This window comes from Paralichthys olivaceus, chromosome 17, assembly GCF_024713975.1.
Source record: "Paralichthys olivaceus isolate ysfri-2021 chromosome 17, ASM2471397v2, whole genome shotgun sequence".
In the NCBI taxonomy this organism is placed as follows: Eukaryota; Metazoa; Chordata; class Actinopteri; order Pleuronectiformes; family Paralichthyidae; genus Paralichthys; species Paralichthys olivaceus.
The window spans coordinates 13784709-13803796 of NC_091109.1; the positions used below are offsets into that span (position 1 = coordinate 13784709).

General features: G+C 40.8%; 1 protein-coding gene across 4 annotated transcripts in view; it reads left to right on the forward strand.

Moving 5' to 3' along the window:
- The window catches only part of LOC109638397 (E3 ubiquitin-protein ligase HECW1), a 58594-nt gene that overhangs the window by 1864 nt on the left and 37642 nt on the right, over positions 1-19088 (forward strand). For 2 of the 4 annotated variants that reach the window (XM_020101376.2, XM_069512891.1), the window contains exons 2-6: positions 5216-5273; positions 6327-6648; positions 7748-7855; positions 11097-11191; positions 18421-18496. In XM_020101376.2, the coding sequence (XP_019956935.2) occupies positions 5247-5273; positions 6327-6648; positions 7748-7855; positions 11097-11191; positions 18421-18496 (628 nt within the window). In that variant the 5' untranslated portion in view covers positions 5216-5246. The remainder of the gene's footprint in view (positions 1-5215; positions 5274-6326; positions 6649-7747; positions 7856-11096; positions 11192-18420; positions 18497-19088) is intronic. The other 2 variants (XM_069512889.1, XM_069512890.1) reach the window with 1 other exon arrangement.

A 19088-nucleotide genomic window follows, 5' to 3' on the forward strand; every position in this document is an offset into this window, starting at 1 on the left:
ATCTACATGGTGGAGTCTCCGTTGCTCGGGGGTGGAAGGACACATTTGTCACATTTAAAGGTGCCTTGGAATAGGGACAGACTAGTTGGACCCGTCCCCTTGTAGATACAGTGCTGACTGAGCACTGTGATGTTTTGTCACAATGGCTCTCATCTGACACAGAACCAGCTGACTGCACCGCCTGGTGTGACGATTCTTAAAATTCATCATAGTGACGTTCACCACAACGCCCTGTCCACACTAATGTGGATATTTTGCCAAACAAACTTTTTCCTCTGTGTTTGGGCCTCTCGCCCACATGCACGCTGTGTAAGTCTCTTATTTTACAAACACTTCCAAAGTGCACTTTTTCAAAAGCTGGTTTCTGTGTATCTGTGTTTACGTGCAAAACGGACTGTTTGGGAAACAATGATGTCACAGCTTACTCAACATGTGTCTAATGTTGCTTTGTGTAAAGAGCTTGCACCAGAAACAACAACAACATTTGTAGCTATATAGCGTTTTCTCATTGTTTGGTTAGCACTGCTAGATCGAATTACAAGTTTGCAGCTGAAATTGCTGTAAAACTGTCACTTTTGAAGGACTGTGAGATTTTTAGAGACAAAAGACTTCCACAAATTATTATTTTCATCACTCATGACTGTGCATTAATATTACAGTTAGTACTTTAGTCAGTCAAATGTAAAAAAAAAAAAAATCACACTCTCATAGAGTTGAAGGAGACTATAAATTGCAGTCCTAAACCAAAAGATATTTTACTTATATGGATTAAACAGAAATATTTTGCAAATATTTATTACTGGAAATAACTCCACCATTTCCATTGTCATTGCTGCTCCCTTCATTTCTATCAAACATTTTCTTCTGAATACATACTTTGACACACCTCTATGGTAAAAACTGTTTCTTCTAATCAGTGTTGCAAATATTGTTATTTTGTTGATGTGTTCAGTTACACACAGCATCTATTGCACTTCTGTCCGTCCTGAGAGAGGGACCCCTCACATGTGTCTCTCTCTGAGGTTTCTATGTTTTTCCCTCTGTTACTAAAGTATTTTAGGTAGTTTTTCCTCACTCTTATTGAGGGTTAAGGACAGAGGATGTCACACCACATGAAGCCCTATGAGACAAGTTGTAGTTTGTAAATATGTGCTATACAAATAAAAGCAGCCATTGGAAACATAGTGAATAGGCTGTTTGCCTGTGGTGATGCAGGTTGCAACTTTCTTTATGACACTAAAAGTGACCTGCAATAGAACAGACAGAAAGGCAGACAGAGGTTTATGCCAACGGTATAAGTTAGTATGGCATTGATTTTCAATAGCTGTCCCTATAGTTTATATGATTGTGCTCATTACTCATCACAGGAAGAGAAAGCCCTGGTTCCTGTAGGTTATTTGAGGACATGGACATGTTCAACTCAGTCCACAGGCTGCCTGTTAGCACACTGCCCCACCCCCAGTGACAGCCACAGATCCAGGGTATGTGTATGCTAATTGTATTATTATTGAGATATGGCGTGTCCAAATTGCACCACATTTGACACTGGGCTTTCTTGTTCTCAACATGTGTGTTCCACACACAGACAGGTTTCTGTCATGTCACAATGCTTAAAAAGACCCCCTGTGATTTTATACTATATACTATGTTGTGAGATTAGTATTACTGATGCATTGATCTATAAGCAGGATGTAATTGTTGTTGATGGATGAGCTTGAGCTCATTTTAACTATTTTGTATCAGACTGCAAATAATGATTATCCTCATTTTTTAGATGAATCAGCTGATAATTTTCTCCATTAGTTGATTGACGGTTTGTTAAAGTTCACATGATAGTGAAGGTGTCATCAGTCAGTTCTCAAAACGATGATCAAAGATATCCAGTTCCCATTCTTTGTAGGTGCGCTGATTCTGTCTGTACCTTTAACACACACTCACTTAATGGGAACGTTTGTGTGTGTTTCCTTATGAGCTCAGATCCATCTGTGATCTACAAAGATGAGTGGTGGTCTCGAATGTGGCCTAACATGTTTGATGCACTTCCCCCTCCTTGACCTTTCGCGTCCACTACCCCTAAAGGCTGACCCAAAAATATGATCCCATTTGACTGGTTATTGGTCTGAATTTTACCCTCAGAGATCACACACACACACACACACACACACACACACACATCCAAGTAGGACATGAGTCATCTGAACCTTTCCTCTTCCACATTTGACAGTGGTTGGTGATCAGAAAATGTGAATTCCATTTTTTGGGCTGATATTTCTCTTGGTTTCTGTCCTTGCTGCAGGGTTGTTGTTGTTTCAATGTTTCAGTGAACAGTGATTGAGTTGCTCTCTCTCTCTCTCTCTTGCTCTCTGTAGCCTTGCAATTTGCAAATAGATTTTTTTTTTACCTCGTAGAACTGCAAGAAAGGTGTAGCCAAAGTAGCCATTTTAGTTTTTTTCACTATTGAGAATGAATATTAGCTGATAACAATTGGTGGCTGATTGACTTGAGCATTCTTATGATAGATAGATAGATGGATAGATAGATGGATATATAGATAGATAGATAGATAAAACTGTCCCTTTAAACAACCCCCTTCCACACCCTCCTCAATCAATTAAATCAGTTAGAAAGCAACACTTTATGTCTTGCAAATTTTTGGCAAAGCACGTGATATATAGGACACAATAACAGTGAGGAAGTCAACCTAACTCCTGTTCTTACAGCTGACTGACGAAGGTCAGAACAGGCCTGGCAGTTGTAGCAGCAGCAGATGCTGTGACAGTGTTGAGGAACTTTAAAATCCTTAGTGTCTTCTCTTGTTCTTGGAGTTATAATGGTCAAATCTAGATAAACAGACATCATACACATAATTAAGGCCTTACACTTTTTGAGATATCATTGTATGCGTGTGTCCACCACAAAAATAAACCATCTTGGACCTGCTTAAAAATAATATAAAGAAGATTGGGTCATGTTTCAACTTATGGTCAGTCACTGAATCTAAAGTAACTTTACAGTACTGGTGGAATAGTAGTTCAGTTTTGTGGAATATACACAAGTAATAATAGGACCGACAAGATGTATTATTAATTTGAAGGAAGGTGGTGTCAGTGTTCTCTCTCAACTCTGAAACCCACTTAATCATATAATGTAGCTGCTGTAGAATATGTTTCCATGACATTTAGGATGTTGTAGATACTGTATAGAATTAGTAATGATTCATAATAGGGTAGTAGATTTATAAATATAAGAACAAGCAGGCTTATTAAAAATGTTTGGCAAATTGTCTGGTTAAAGTAGCTAGAGTGGAAACTGGAAGCAGATAATGCATGCAACATGCTGTCCTGTGCAGCCCCTAAATGGCAGCCATTAAATTCACAGAGAGACATTTAAATAGTCACAACAGGGTCAGGAAAAAGTTAAATCCAATTGAGATATCTCCCGCTGTTCCTGATGTCTGACTATAAAGGGTCGTTTTACCTCTGTGGCACACATACCTAATGAACCGCCATTTAGAGTAGGGATCAATGAAACCCATCCAACTTAACGTTTGTTAAATCTACCTCTCTTTTTCTTTCAGCCTTCTCAGCTCAGCAGGGTGTCACCACCTTTATCCGTCGTTTCAAATTAAAAGCCCTCTTTGTTGGGCAGCTGCTGCAAAATGTATATAAGGGAAACCCTGGATCATTAATAATAAGCTGAAGGAAGACTACAATTAGATCGGTTACGGAGGTCATTCCAGAGCCATAGTTCTGGATCATCTCAGGTCCAGCAGAGGCTTTTTAGGTTCTTCTACATCTGCTCTACATGTGCACTGAATTCATAATCACGCCGTCTTGAATGCAATTATATCGGTTAATTACACAAGTGTCTGAGTAAGTGGGAAGAACAACTGGGGACATTTCCCTCGAGATGCCACTACCAGCTACGACATCGCAGTAATATCCTGCGATATGACTAATGAGGACTGTGGGGATTTGAGCGTAACTTTGAAATGTGTTTGTATAGTTTTCATATGTGCCCGACCCTGCTTATTTGCATATGTGTGTCACCGTGCACACCCTTGTGGCCTTGAGCTTGTATGTATTCCCACCTCTTTTGGTAGTCGTAGCTACAGTAGTCACAGCCACCGCTGGAGACTGTTACAAGATTACTACAAAAGTCCTCATAGACACAATATAAGAATGGACTCACTCTATTGACTAACAAGGGACAATAAGGATATATTGACCTGATTGACCTGGATCGCTTCTTGCGTCCTGTGAGGACAGTGAGAGTATCTGTGAGAGTATCTGCTGTTTGCAGCTCTGATAACCATGTTTGATGCTTTTCATTATTAATATCAACATGTGACTTGACTTGTTTCTTTTTGGGAAGAGAGGAAGAAGCAATATTTGGTTTCATTGTCTGATATGAAAATTCTCTTACAATAAGTTATTATATAGGTGGATTTATGTCAAACGCTACATTTTTGTAATTGGGATGTCATGTTGCTTTTGGAGAGAAATAGTTTGTAATTAATGTTTCCACAATACACCCAGCAAGGTGTGAAGCACAGGGAGCATTTGTAATGAGAGCCGAGCCCATGACACAGCAAGTCTTATGAATTCATTTCTCCACAGACGCCACAGAGTAAAAGGTTACTGTAGCCACAACTGACCAGAGGTTAAAGTCCTCTGATGAAGGACCAGTGTGGTCCTGATGAATACTGGCCACAAAAAGCACTTTCATATCCGAGGTGAACCACATTCACTGGCCCAATCACGTTTCAAACAAAAGCGTACACATCACTATGTTGCTGCTAATGTTGGCTTCATTTGCAGGCTTTCCTCTCCGCTGCAGCAATGCAAGCAAACCATGTGACCATCGAGCGATGCACATGAAAATGATGCCGAATCTGTCGCTGAATTTTTTTTGAGTTGTCCATCATTAGACGCTGATGTTGTTGTCTGTTTGTCGTATATAAGCATTCCGTCATTCTTCTGTGTGGAGGTCACAGTGTCTTTGTCTCTGTGTTTCCTGTTGTCTGTGCATCTGTGCTAACGCTCCTCAATAATTCATATTCTTATCTAACAAAGTATAAAAGTATGATGATGATGAGCATCCCCCCCCCCCCCCCCCATCCTCTAACACGAGCACACACACACTTTCACCTGCTACATTCACTTTTTGTTCTGTGGTTTGTAACACACCACCCTTCTCCTCCCACTTCCCGTAGGTTTTGGTCTGCTTTGGGTTGACTGGTCATTATGCTGATGCAGCTCTGTAGTTTCAAGGTCAGTGCCCCCGCTTCCACCTGCCACCACAATGTCCCAGCTTCTCTTGTGCATGCTGACCAACATGAAGCACTCAGTTTGTCTTTGTCAGTTTCACCCACCGCTATATGTATCTATACATATATCTATATATAGATATATGTATATATATATTTATGGCTTGTGTGTTCATATCAAAATTGTAACTGTTTTTAAAAAAGAACAGTGTTTTCCAAAGCAACACACTGGCAAACTTTAGTAATATAGTCATATCACATGGTGACAAAAGCAAACAACATTAAAATTGTATTGGGTATACCCTTCATCATCAACAGCACGCACACAGTGCTTCAGCATTTAGACCGATCCGTCAATGCTGGCTGAGTGGTGCCCTGAAGCTGCTGTCTAAACTGGAACATTCTCTGATCTGATCTGAGATGCCAGGGTGGAAAACTCTCTCCCTTGCATGTGGACTTCCTGGTAACGATGCTGCATCTTGCAGTGATCATAGCATCCACGCTGCACAGACACAGAATTCTTAGGCCACATGTTTAAACCATTTCTACAGGTTTGGCTAGGTTCATGTTGACAAGTTACTTTTCATTAACTGATTCTGAACACAATGCATTTGTGGTGTTTTATATTTTGGTTATATATTTGTTATATAAGCGTTTATTACTTAAAAAGTGTTTCTGATATTTTATCCACCCATTACTGGGAAGTTAATACAACGGACATTAATTATAGTTGTTTATAATTACAGGGTGTGTATGAGGTGATTCAGTTTTGTATTATTGACAAAATCCAGTGCCAAGATAACACACAAAACTATAATAGCTGTAAATCAGTATTTATTAATAAAAAAAATAAAAAAAACTCAACCTGTGCTCGAAGGAAGGTTGACATTTTGTATTTTTTAATGACTGTTAATTTAGCTAGCATTCTTTGCATTAGTATTAATTATTCATATTTTTGCCATATGTTGTCCATTGATATGATTTATTTGTCTTCAGAAAAAAAAACCTTTACCTTTTTATTCAGCTAAAAAACTTCTGGTGGTGTATTTTGTTGTAGAACTTGTACCAGAATCGGTTCCTGGGCCTAGCGGCTATGGCCTCCCCAACTCGCAGCAGCCAGACCCGCCAGCGCTGCAAGGGTGCGGTTCGTCACAGCTACGGCCCTGACAGCTACGCTGTCAACGGTCTGAACCAGGAGGCCTTTATGCTGGGGTTGGCAAGGTCCACCAGTGACACCGATCTGGTCTCGCCGGATGCCCGATCCACCCTCACCATCAGCTCCTCCCACTACACCATCGGCCAGTCTGAAGACCTGGTTATCACGTGGGACATCAAGGAGGACGTGGATGCTGGAGACTGGATTGGAATGTATCACGTTGGTAAGTGAGACAGGACATGATGACTCTGAATGTTTGATAAAAGATGAGTTATACTATTTGTCTAGTTTAATGACACTCGCATCAAAAGCTACAAAATAGGTTGACAATGAATCTTGTTTTGTTTATAATGTAATATAATGCTCATTTAATAATCTGCCTAAATACAACAATGCCCACTGGTGTGCAAAACTAAATTGTCTCTATTTATATAGCTCTTTTCTAGTCAGTATCTTGTCCAAGGACACCTTGTAAAGTGTAATTGCAGAGATGGGGATCGAACGGCCGACCTTCTGGTTAGAGGACGACCCACTCCACCTTCTGAGCCACAGAGCACCATAGACAAAGACATTGTTCATCGTCAGTCGCTGTTTACATTTGGACTTAGCTGTTAAGTGTTGGGTTTAGCTGTGTTAGCAGTATGACTCAAGGGATGACAATGTTGGCCTGTTTGTTGATCCATCACTTTGGTGGCGGGCCATGGCCGGGACAATTCCCATCTGGAACCCAATTTATTTTCGATTTCCAAGTGGCGTTATAACAGTCACAGAATATATCTACAACCAACTAGAAGGGAGCTCTGACAGTGTTTACCTCAGCGAAGGCTAATGCCCTATCTCACCGTGTCAATGCACTGTTTCCTATTAATTATCAAGACTATGTAGTTTGCCATATTCTACTTTGTCCTGCTACAGTTTCAAAATGAACCAAAAAAATGCTCACCCCTCTCATAATAAAGATCTTGTGTCCCTAAAGCTTTTACTGTCCGTGCAGACAGTCAGACCACATAATTTCAGCTGTACGGACCTGCAGTGCTGTCCTCTCTCATGTGGGAGCTTGTCTTTCACTCTTCACTTCAGAAAAATGTAAACAGACTACAAACTACTTGTTTGTTCTACTAGAGAAAATATAACATCCACCTCGTTTCAAACTAACTTGATAGCGGATTCAACGAACCTCTCCACAACTGTGACAGCCATCTTGGTTGTTAATAAATACTTCCGCGCTGCTCCCCTTTGGCAGTCCTCACTCAGTCATCAAGTGGTGTTATCAATACACATACAAGTAAGACTGTGGTTTCATCAGTTTCATCTCTTTCCAGATGAGGCTTTGTCGGAGAACTTTCTGGACTATAAGAACCGAGGGATCAACGGCTCTCACAAGGGACAGATCGTTTGGAAAATTGACTCCACCTCCAATGTGACCGACTGTAAGTGATAAAAACCCTGCAAGGCAACAAGTTTCTCATTAAAATCAACTCAAGTTAAGGTCCTTTATTAACAGCCACTATCATAATGTATGATCAATTTAACTACAAGTCTTAGCTGTTTTACTTTATCATATTATATATGATACAATTTTGCGCATTCCTGTTTGTAGTTCACTGCAAGCTCAGTCAGAAGCAGCTAAATTAACCTTCTATGCACAATATTAATAAATTAAAGTCACATAGTTGTTTGAAAGATGGACACATTCAGTCACTTTGTTTAAAGGTGCTGAAAATACCTGTCTGTGTCATGTTCACGCTGACCTCACACTGTGGGAAATATGAGGTCATGTGAAGATGGAAGAAACGTATTCATCGGTTAGTTACAATGATGTCATTCCACAGAGGGAAATCATTTCTGAAGACTGACAGCAGCTCATGCAGCAGTTTACTGGACACAGTGTGTCACAATGAGTTCACTTTACACTTCCCTGTTTTAGTTCAGTTGTCACTGTCATCAGTCTTATCTCCAGTGGCAGCAAGCAGACGTTTTCAGTTAATGCTGATTTAAGCTTTTGTTTCAAACAAAACAAACTGCAAAGCTAGTACCACATTGTCTTATGGTCTCTGAAGCCAAACAGACAAACACAGCAGAGTTGCACTGAAGGGGTCAGACGTGAGGCAGCTTTCAGCTGTTTTCAGCCATGACCTTCAGAGGATGTCAACAGAATTGTGTCCGGACTTTCTCTGGAGTTTGCCTTTCACGCATGCAGAGCGCAGCAGGGGAGACTCTGCTCTGATGAATTCACAACATCACAGGCTCTCTCAGAATCTCTGAATCTGAAAAATCTCTAATGCATGTCTGAAAGCAGCTTTAGTTGGAGGTCAAATATGAGTGTTCATAAATACAGTACTTTCACATATCAAGGTATCATTTTACAGTTATAATGCCAGGTAGACTTCACTGTGGTGCTTTCTCATCTGTTCTATCGAAAACAACAGATATATTTGCAGCAGCACGTTAACAACAGTCTCTGGAGAAGTATCAGCGATTCTTGTAGAAGCACATCAGAGTGAAAACGGATGCAAAAATAAGAGACAGTCACAAATGGTGCACAATTGCTGCATTTAGGGGCGCAGGGAACGGTGTGCGGGAGTGAGAGAGACCATATGGATGCTCACATGAAACAGTATAAATGTATGAGCATAAAACCGTGCAGGTGTTTCCGTTCAGTAATACCATCCACTCAATCACAGACAGAGGAGGCTTTTTACACAGAGTTTAGGCTTTATTGGACTGAAGCTGTTAAATTAAACCGTTATTGCATATTTATCTATGTCATGAAGCCTCTGATCCGTAAAACATATAATAAAAAAATGATGCACTCCCTTATAAATGTATTCCTCACCGATAGAAAATAAGTTCTAGTTTTCATCTGTATTTGGGAAAGAGAAATTTCATATTATGTCAGGCAAAAATAGCACATAAAGAAACAATCAAGTTCACAATTGATTGTAAAGAAAAACTGTCACAGTCACAGGTGGGAGTCAAAGGGATTGCTGAAGCACAGAACACATTCCACCATTTTCCATCATCATATTCTGTTCACAGATCTGTCTCTCAAAAAACAATTTCACATTCGATCCACATGTGTTTTGAACCTCAGACCCGACACAGTTTTTTATATATTTCCAAAATGAATTAAATATCCATTGGACATAAATACACTGTCTTTATTGACAGAAGCCACATTTGTAGACCAATTACGTCACAGCAACGCGACTAGTGTCTCAATTCGAAGGCTCCAACAAATGCGTCCTTCCACCCTTGAGTAAAGGAGGCTCCACCAGGTGCATCTGTCCCTGCCCAACATATCTCATGATCCACTGCGCTTCAGTGGCAACAGGTAATGAAGAGGTAATGGCGGCAGTAAGCGAGGAACAACAAACAAAACAAACATGTTAAAGTAAAAAAAAAATCAACTGAAGAACATTTTCATCCGTAGATCTTTTCCTAAGTGATGTCTGTAAGGGCGGGACAAGCTGGTGATAGGAAGACCAGACCGTCTCATTTTGGTTCTAGGCGGCTGTTGGAGGATGCAGCTGACGTCGGCTGCGTAGACCTGGTCCTCCGAAGGATGCGGCTGCTGAATTGAGACACAGCTTCTGTTTCTGAAATGCTTGGTATTAGTTCCCGTCACTTTAAGGCCCACCTCCTGATAAAACCCAGTTTGCTCTGATTGGCCAGCCGTTCCACTTCGTTGTGATTGGTCAACCAATTCCAGCTTGTAGAGGAAATACACTCTTGCTTAATCTGGTTTTATTAGGGGGCGTGCCCGACTCAAAGCAAATTGCCAATTGCTTAGTATTGGATTTAAGATATTACTCTATCAGTGTGGTGTGGTATTTATCATTTGTAGAATAAATAAGTTTAGAGCAGAGAATCTCAGGCCGTGAACCAACATGTTGATGACCAATGGTTCAAGCATTGAATATGCTCTTCATTAAGTTGAATTCATTTTGTCGCCAGCATATTCAGTGATAAAAGCATTGTTTGAAGAACTGTCGAATCTCTTGCGTGTCCTTTGTGAACAGCTCAACTGAAATTTTAACAGTTTTGACAATGTCATCAAACCATTTAAGGCTGCCAGTAGGAATGAAATTGTAGTATCATCAGTGAGCTTACACTGAAGTGTCGCTGTGTGTTTCCCCTCCTCTCATCAAACCATCTGAGTGTGTCTGGTCAACCAGGGGATTTACTATGACCTTAATCTGCTCATGTCCCCCAAGCATTTTGCTTTTTTTGCTCTACTTCCCCTGTTGAGTCCCACAAATCATAAATGTTGCTGACTAGTTATCTCTAATTACTTCAATAATATATCTTATATTGGTTCATTCCAATTCATAAAAGCATGAAAAACTGAAAACATGTGTGATATAGTATGATCTAGCCCCTATTCATTTATTAATGATACAAATCAATTATGTCAGATGTTTTAAATACCATTTGATTCGACCTCTGACCTCATGGCTGCCCCTCCTCAAAGTCAGAGAGGCTTTATTGACATGATCATAGTAAGATACAGAAATGTCAAAGCACCTTGGACAGAACATTTGTTGTGTAACAGGCACATTTGGGAAATTCAGGTATAAAGATGTAAAATTACATCCAGTGTTGAGATTAAACTAATCCTTGTTTGATTTTCTCCTCCCTCTTTACCTTCCATGTGTGTGTGCTCCTCAGCTGAGACCCAGGTCTGCTTCAGGTACTACCACGGTGTCACCGGAGCACTGAGGGCCACCACACCAACCGTAACCATCAAGAAGGGCCCAGCACCCGTGAGTCACACCATCCCTCATGGCTTTATTTTGACATATAGAGCTGTCTGAGAGTTGTGGGCCTTCAATGGTCACTCAGTGTTGTTTGTCCAGTGTCTAGTGGAAAAAGCTGTCAGCTCCTTAAGTTTGGTTTCAGGCAGTCAATCAAGCTTCGTGGTGAGGAAGCTTTGGGGCAGAAAAAGATTTTTTTCTAAAAACTTCATTTCTATTATTATTGACCAAGTCCCCTTCCCATTTCATACCTTCATACAGTGCTTCCATGTGCTCTGACTCACATCATTCACACACTGCTGGGAGTACCTTGGGGTACATTGTCTTGTCCAACGACATGTCAACATGTAAATTAGAATACCTTATAGTTAGTGTATGACTTGGGGTGTGGGGTATTGGGGGGCTAGACCCTAAACCATGGAGGGATTGTTTTTTTGTAAAATATTGCAAAAGTGTAGGTAAGTGATAATCTGGAAATGTTCTTCAGATGGAAGATGGCTGGTTTGTGATTTGATTTGATATGTTAGTCAAAACAGATGGTGGAGTATAGAACAACACCTAGATTAATAGAGCAATAGTAACCCTTCAGCCCCATGCACTTTGTATATATTTTTCCTCATGACCAGCATTAACTAGTACTACATAAAAGACCAGATATCATCAGATAGACAGTTTTTGACAAGAGGGTCAAAACCGATTTAGCAGAACCAAGATGTTGAGTTTTTGTTCAACCATTCTTCTTCCATCCACATTGCAACGCGATTCTAGAATGTTATGCTAGTGAATGCTTAATGGAGCCTCTAGCTTCAAGCAGAGATGAGGTGTGGGCTACAGAGGTCTAGTTAGCCCCATTCTTTCCAACTGTAGGTGCAGCGTGTGAGCATGCCTGTGTGTATTACTGCACTTAATGTTTTATTTTCTCTTGAAAATGGAAAACAAAGCTGCAGAAGATTTTAAAGCTGCAAACATGGGAAGGATGGATGAGAGTGGAACTTTATGCTTTTTGCTCTGTACTGACATATTGTATGAAAACATCACAAATGTGTTCTCACTTGTCAGAATGGATAAAGGTTGTAGATAGTGTGTTGACCTTTTATGGCTCCACGCAACACTTTGTGTGCCTGTTGTTGTATACATGGGTGTAAAAGAGATTAAAGAAAAAATATTTAACAAAGATAAATGTACACACAGGCGACATGGTGGTACAGCGGTTGCCTCAAAGCAAGAAGGTTCTTTGTTTGAATCCTGGTTGCAGGGCCTTCCTGTGTGGAGTTGAATTGTTTTACCTGCTTCTGTGTGGGTTTTCTTTTGGTACCTCAGCTTCTTTCTCTAAATCCAAAAACCGGGTTAGGTTTTTTGGAGACTCTGAATCAACTGTAGGTGTGAATGGTTGTTTGTCTTTGAATGTCAGTCCTGTGACACGCTGTCCAGGGTTTAACCCGCTTCTCATCCAGTGTCAGCTGGGATTGGCTCCAGTGAGGAAAATTAAAAAATTTAAAATTAAATAGATAAAACGTTCTGCATTGATAGTAGTACCCTTTCCATTTAAAACAGAAGTAAGTATATTAAGTACTTGAGCACAGTTTCTCAAGGTACTTGTGTAAGTTGTTTCAAGTGTGTAGGTAATTTCATCTCGGTGAACTATCTGAGGTTCTTTTCTGGTCTTGTGTCTCCTTTTGTAACCGATGAAGTAGAGATCAGGGCTCTGTGGGGGCCACAGCATCTGCTGGAGGACTCCGTCTTTTTCTTTTCACTACAGCAGTTCTTTGTGACTTTATGGTTGTATTTTGGGTCTGTGTCATGCTGCAGATTTAATTTGTTATCAGTGATGAATGAGAACCTAAACATGGCTTAAACTGTTCACAGTGTTTTATATACAATTAGTGAAATGACCTATACAACTATTTTACTTTTAGCTATTAGCTGCAGTTGATTGATGGAGATAATTGGCACCACTAACACATAACCTCTTACATTAAAGTTGTGGAAAGCTTTGTTCACAGCAGTCCCTGCTGCTGTGGGATCTCGTCATGAATCTGCAAGTAATGGGGCATTATTGTTATAGGTAAAATAGATTCCTATGCAGAAATAGTTGCATTCTTTTTTTGAGCAGCAGAGCGACAGTGTTACTGTCACAATATCAATGTTGTCATTGCTTTTCCAAAGCTTCTATCAGTTGCACCCTGTTATCAGGAGGGTGTCCAGCTGGGCGATTGGATTTCCATGTTTGCCTTCCCATTCTGCTGCTGTGGGCCTCTGGAAATGCTGATGGCTCCAGAACTTGATCTGCACTTGCTTCCTGAGGACAAATGAATAAAAATAACCGCCATAGGGAGGGAGGGAGGGAAGGGAGGGAAGGAAGAGTGGAGATAACAGGCGATAGCTCAGCTTAGGTAAGTCATTCAGGTTTTTGGAGGCAAGAGGTAGAATGCACCAGGTTAAATAGCTTGAAGTTGAGAAGGAGAGGAAAAGGTGGAAGAGATGGACTGACAGAGAAGCAGCATAAGGACGTTTGTTTGCTTCGATTTTTTCACTCTAGCCAGACGGTGCAGACAGACAAGACACAGCATTTGTTTGTGTATGTGTGTGATGGATGGTTTGTGTCTCCAGCTGGGACTGCTGTCTCCCAGTCATCCCGAGAGGAGAAGCGTGAGGAGAACGAGGCTCAGCTGGATAGCCTGGGTAACCATAAATGTGTTTCTCTCTTCTCTTCATATGCAATTGTAATACCTCAATCATTCACCTGCCTTTTGCTGTTTTTTTCTGCTGTGGATTATAAGATGTGTGTCAGATTGCATTGATTACCATTCATTAGCTTGATTGGCACATAGAAATGTCTGATAGACATGATAAAACAATGAGTTAATATTTGCATGTAAAAATTATGTTTGACCATGATATTGGGGCATTCTGGTGGCGTCTGCAGTTTATTGTGCAGTTAATTGGCCCCTAATTTGTACATATTATTAATCAATCTGATCAATAATATAAAGGTTATATAGATTAACAAGAACAGATGAAACACTGGAAAAATAGTTCGGAATTTTGGCATGTTTTCGAACTAAGGACAGAGTCAGGCTAGCAGTGACCCCTGTTTTCAGTCTTTATGCTAAGCTAGGCTATTTACCTTTGTACTTAACATACACACCAAATTTGGAGGTGGTCTGGGACACATGTGGCCCCTTTATATTTGTGTAATGAATGCACATCTGTCCTGGGCCACATATGAGGAATCACTCAGCTGATGTCCTCTAACGTGCTACAGTTTCGCAATGTATCTAACGTAATTTTCCGCTTCTCAGAGCCTTTAAGTTGATTTTATTTGTTAGCGATTTAAAATCAGATTCCATCGTTCCCCTTGCCAAAAAACCTATCCCCCTTACACATCCTGTCAATTTTGCCATCTCCTCTCAGCCATCCCCTATCCCTTATAGCTGTGAACTCATGAGATCCTCCGGACAATTCCTGTACTGCATGAGACTGTATGTGAGAACACAAATGAGTTTCTCCAGCCAGTCCCCTATAGTGAGAAATCTGGATAATGTCCGAATGAGCCGATATTAGAATACGGCAGGAGATCCTCTGCAGGATGGATAGGTAGGTGTGTTGATGACATTTCTAACACAAAAGGAATACAAATAGCTCAGGATGAAAGAAACGGTACCATACACGTAGAAAACACTGACGCAGAATTCTGCCGCGCCACCTCTCACCTGAACACTCAGGAAAATGTTTGTGTTGTTAACACATCTGACCAGAGAATCTCTAATGATCTCGTCTGGACCCAATTCTGCAGACATCCTCTTGAGCTCATGCCTGAAAATTGCTTATGAGAGAGAGGGCTGCGTGTGAGGTGAGTCATCAGAATCATCCCCCTTAGTATCCCCCCGTAGTTTTTTTGCCAAAAAACTGAATCTGACTTATAATAAATAATAAGCAATAAATCTATTATCTTCATTATAGCAGTTTGTGTTTATGCTGGTAAGGTATGCTGCAGGGGGCAGGGGGCATCTGGCAACCCCTCCCCTCCCAAAAAATAGGGGAGATTAAAAGTCCACCCAATTTAATTGGCTTTTCATTTAATTTGTTTTAAATATTTAGGTCTCTTGGGTTTCGCCCCTCTCAGGGTCAGGAAGGTTTTACTGTAGCTAATGGTGAGAAAGATGTAGGAGATAAGGCGGCTCTGTCAGAAGCTACAGGTGAGACAGAGATCTGTATACTGCATATTCTTCTGTCGTTTATTTGACACAAAGTATGAGGCAATTCAAATATTAGAGGAGGAGCACCTTATAATTCCAATTTACAATATAATAAAGCACATTCAATCAGTGACCACCACAAATACCTTGTAATTCCTTGGAAGACACAGAGTTCACCGGCGTATTGGTTAACGCTAATTGGTACATTGGTGTACTGTGGAGTTCTCCAAATGTCACGGAGCACCAGGTTCATTGCTACTGCTGAGTGACTGACATTAGCCAATGGCATTTGATAAAACACCCACCATAGACCTGCTCTCAACATTGAGCTGACATAAACTCTTCTCCACTATCCTGTGCTGTGATTCAGCCACACTCAATAAGCTAGATCACCAAGCTGCTCTGCTTTTAAAGCCACCGGAGTCCATTCCAATATCTTACTCACACTGAGGTCCTCAAATGACCTGTTATCACACGTGGATTCATTTCATGTATGTAGCCTCTTTAAAATCTCTTTTCTCTTGAAACATTTAAGACGGTACATGCATTCAGTGCATTTTATATTTTGATAGCAGATGGGTTTTTGGTCTTCCTGTACATTCTGCAGCCGGATGTTAGATTATATAAAGTGTGCTGCAGATGGATGAAGTTGTCATTCAGTTTATCTGTGAGATTAGAATCGCTGAGGAGACCCGTGCTGGCGCTTCTCCCTCGCTCTGTGCTCAGCAGAGCAGATTAGCATCTCATTAAAATGAATTGGTCCAAACATCTGTCACGTCCTTCATCCCTTTATCTTGTTGTTTTCACTGCCTGTTTTTTTTCCTTTCCAGCCAGTTACACAAGTATTTAGACCTGACATAGAATTAAATGAGATACTGCAGGATTCTCAGAGTTTCACACTAGTTATTTGTGGCCACAATATCAACACTGACTAACAAGTATTCTTTTTTTACTGTTTCAATTTGGTATAATCTTATTTCGTTGTATAGCTGGGTACAGCAGATTAATTCACTAATACCCCCTGGCCTCTCTCCTTTCTTTCTCACATATTGACAAAAGACCATAATGTAGACTGACTACATCCCTTGGTCTCTGTGAACAGAAATGATGTATGTGTGTATTTGTATACTGAGTGGGGAGTGAGATCTGATCACAATTGGTTACTGGAGACATTTGTGAGAGGATCACTAAAGACAGATGCTAGGGCCTAGGAGTAAGGCTGTGCTTCCGAAACAGTGTTAACATCACCAGCATGCTAACATGCTCATAGTGACACTGCTCACATGTTGATGTACGGGTTAGTGAACGTATAGGTAGATTTGCAAGTCATAAAGCAATGTATAGGACCAAGTGATATCTGATGCTGATGCATGAGAGGGATGATTGGCTGTGGCTCAGGAGGTAGGGCTGTCAATTTACCAGAGGGTCGGTGGTTCAGTCCCTGGGTAAGAAACTCTACCCCAAATTACGACAGCTGTGCGTGGTAATCGCTAGATATAGAAGCAGTATATGAATGAATGTGCATGATTAGATAAGTGCAACTGTGAAGTGTTTTGAGTGGTCAACTATAAATACAGTCCATTTACCAACGTCATCATAACTCATCTTTAGGGGGGCCATGGAAATGTTACTGAATTTCATGGTAATCCAGCCAAAAACTAAAAAGTCAAATCCCTGGTAGCGCTGAAGTAAAGGTGAGAAAATCCCCAAAATGATTAGAATTCATCCTGTGGGAACCATGAGTATCTGGTACAATGTTCACAGTTATCCATCAAATAGTTGTTATGATTTGCCTGATGCCAGTTGACATCCAGTTCAGGTTTTTGGGAATAACTCTGTCCTATTGTCCCACTGCCATTGCTAATCTGTGAGTAAAGGGCTTATATAGACTTGTGACCTGTCCAGGGTGTACCCCACAGCTGGCTCCCCCTCGTCCAACCCACATAGGTTAAGTGGTCTGGATGGATGGATGTGATATACAGTACATGTCGATTCACCACGTGTAAGCAAGGCACAGGTACGGACCTGCTCGGCCTCTGATTCCTCTTGGCCTGTCAGCCTCCTGCTTAATCACCCGTCCATCAATTACACCTATTTATCGTGGACGGGACCATGGTGACAACAGAGCACCACAGACAACCTTTTCCCCAGCAACATTCTCCAGCTTTCCTCAGGAGATCTCAACACATTTAGGAGTTAGTCCCATTTCATGTCTTGTTACTTGTTTATATTTACCTGCTGCCAGATGGTTTACATATTGTACAAGTGATTGCTGCCCTCACATAGGATTATTTGGGGAAGATACCGCAGCTAATGACTGTCTGAATTGTCGCACCAATTTATGAACAATACACGTTCACAAAGTTGTAAATGTTGCTCAGAGCTGACTAGTGATCTGAACATTAAACAGAATCCAGAGTGTGTGATGTTATGATATTTTGCGCATCACATCTCTTTTTTCTTATTTGACTGGTTTAGGTAGATACGGGACGTCAAGCAAAACACTGTACGGCGGAGCTGACGCGACACAGTATTTACACTGTGCTCCGCTTTCTCCACTCTCCATCATCTCCACTGTCTCTCCCCCCATCCCCCTCACTCCTTCTCTTCCTGGCTCAAGAATCAATGTCAGGATAATGAGGACTAGAGTATTGATCGCAGTCATGCTGAAAGTGGAGCCTTAAAAAACACTGTGCTGAAATGAGATTGGACGGAGTGTCCCTACCTAAACTAAATGTATTTAAAATCATGTCTCGGATTTGAAGGAATGTATTTATAATGTATTAAATTGACATTCCTATGTTTTTTTTCCTATTCAGTTTATAGCTGACTATTACTCCACCAAATAATGCCTTCACTTGTATACTTTAATTTTTTTACTTGCATACCATTGTTTAGCTTCAGTGACCTACTTTTCTGATAGGCCTCATTAAAGTTTCATCTTCTAGGAAAGGAAGGAAACTGTAGAGGAGAAGTCTGAGTGTGTTTTCATGTTCCTCATGTTCCTATATTAACCATACTGTCTGTCTGTGCCTTCAGATATTAAAGCCAGTGGTTAGTCCTGAAGTCAACCATGGACTGGGCAACAGGAGACTCATTAACTTTTCCCTGTCAGGTATGCCACACACATCGGACTTTTTCTTTCTAATCTTTACAAACAGATTCTTCATGTGAATATACAGACTGCAGGCGAGGGAGGAGGTGTTGGGGCTGCAGATTGCTGTTACGATAGTGATCAAGAAACATGTGAAAAAAGGAAACTAGTTGGACTGTAAACAGTGTACGGTGAAAGAAAGAAGTCATGTCCTACCCAGATAATTGACTGTCTGATAATAACCGACGGGCCCAGAGATTGGTGTCTTTCCATCTGTTCCTGTATTGCTTTATTCCGAGAATCCGCACCCTTCAATCAGTGTGTTCACACACTCTGTCCTCATCTGACCCGTCTTTTGAGCTGCTGCTCTCTCTAGTGATATCATATCTGCGCTGGCTGTAGAAAAGCAGCAGTAGCTTTGACATTTAATGTTTCCATAATGTGGCAAAACTCGAATACACATTTTTGACATAATAAATGATATATACAGTCAATTTACTATCGATCGATTCTAATCTGACTCTACAGTGTCCAGTGCAGCAGCAGTTCTTTGCTTTTAGTGGAAGTAACTCTAGCTTTTAAACCCTCTACAATGAAATTAAACGCACATCAC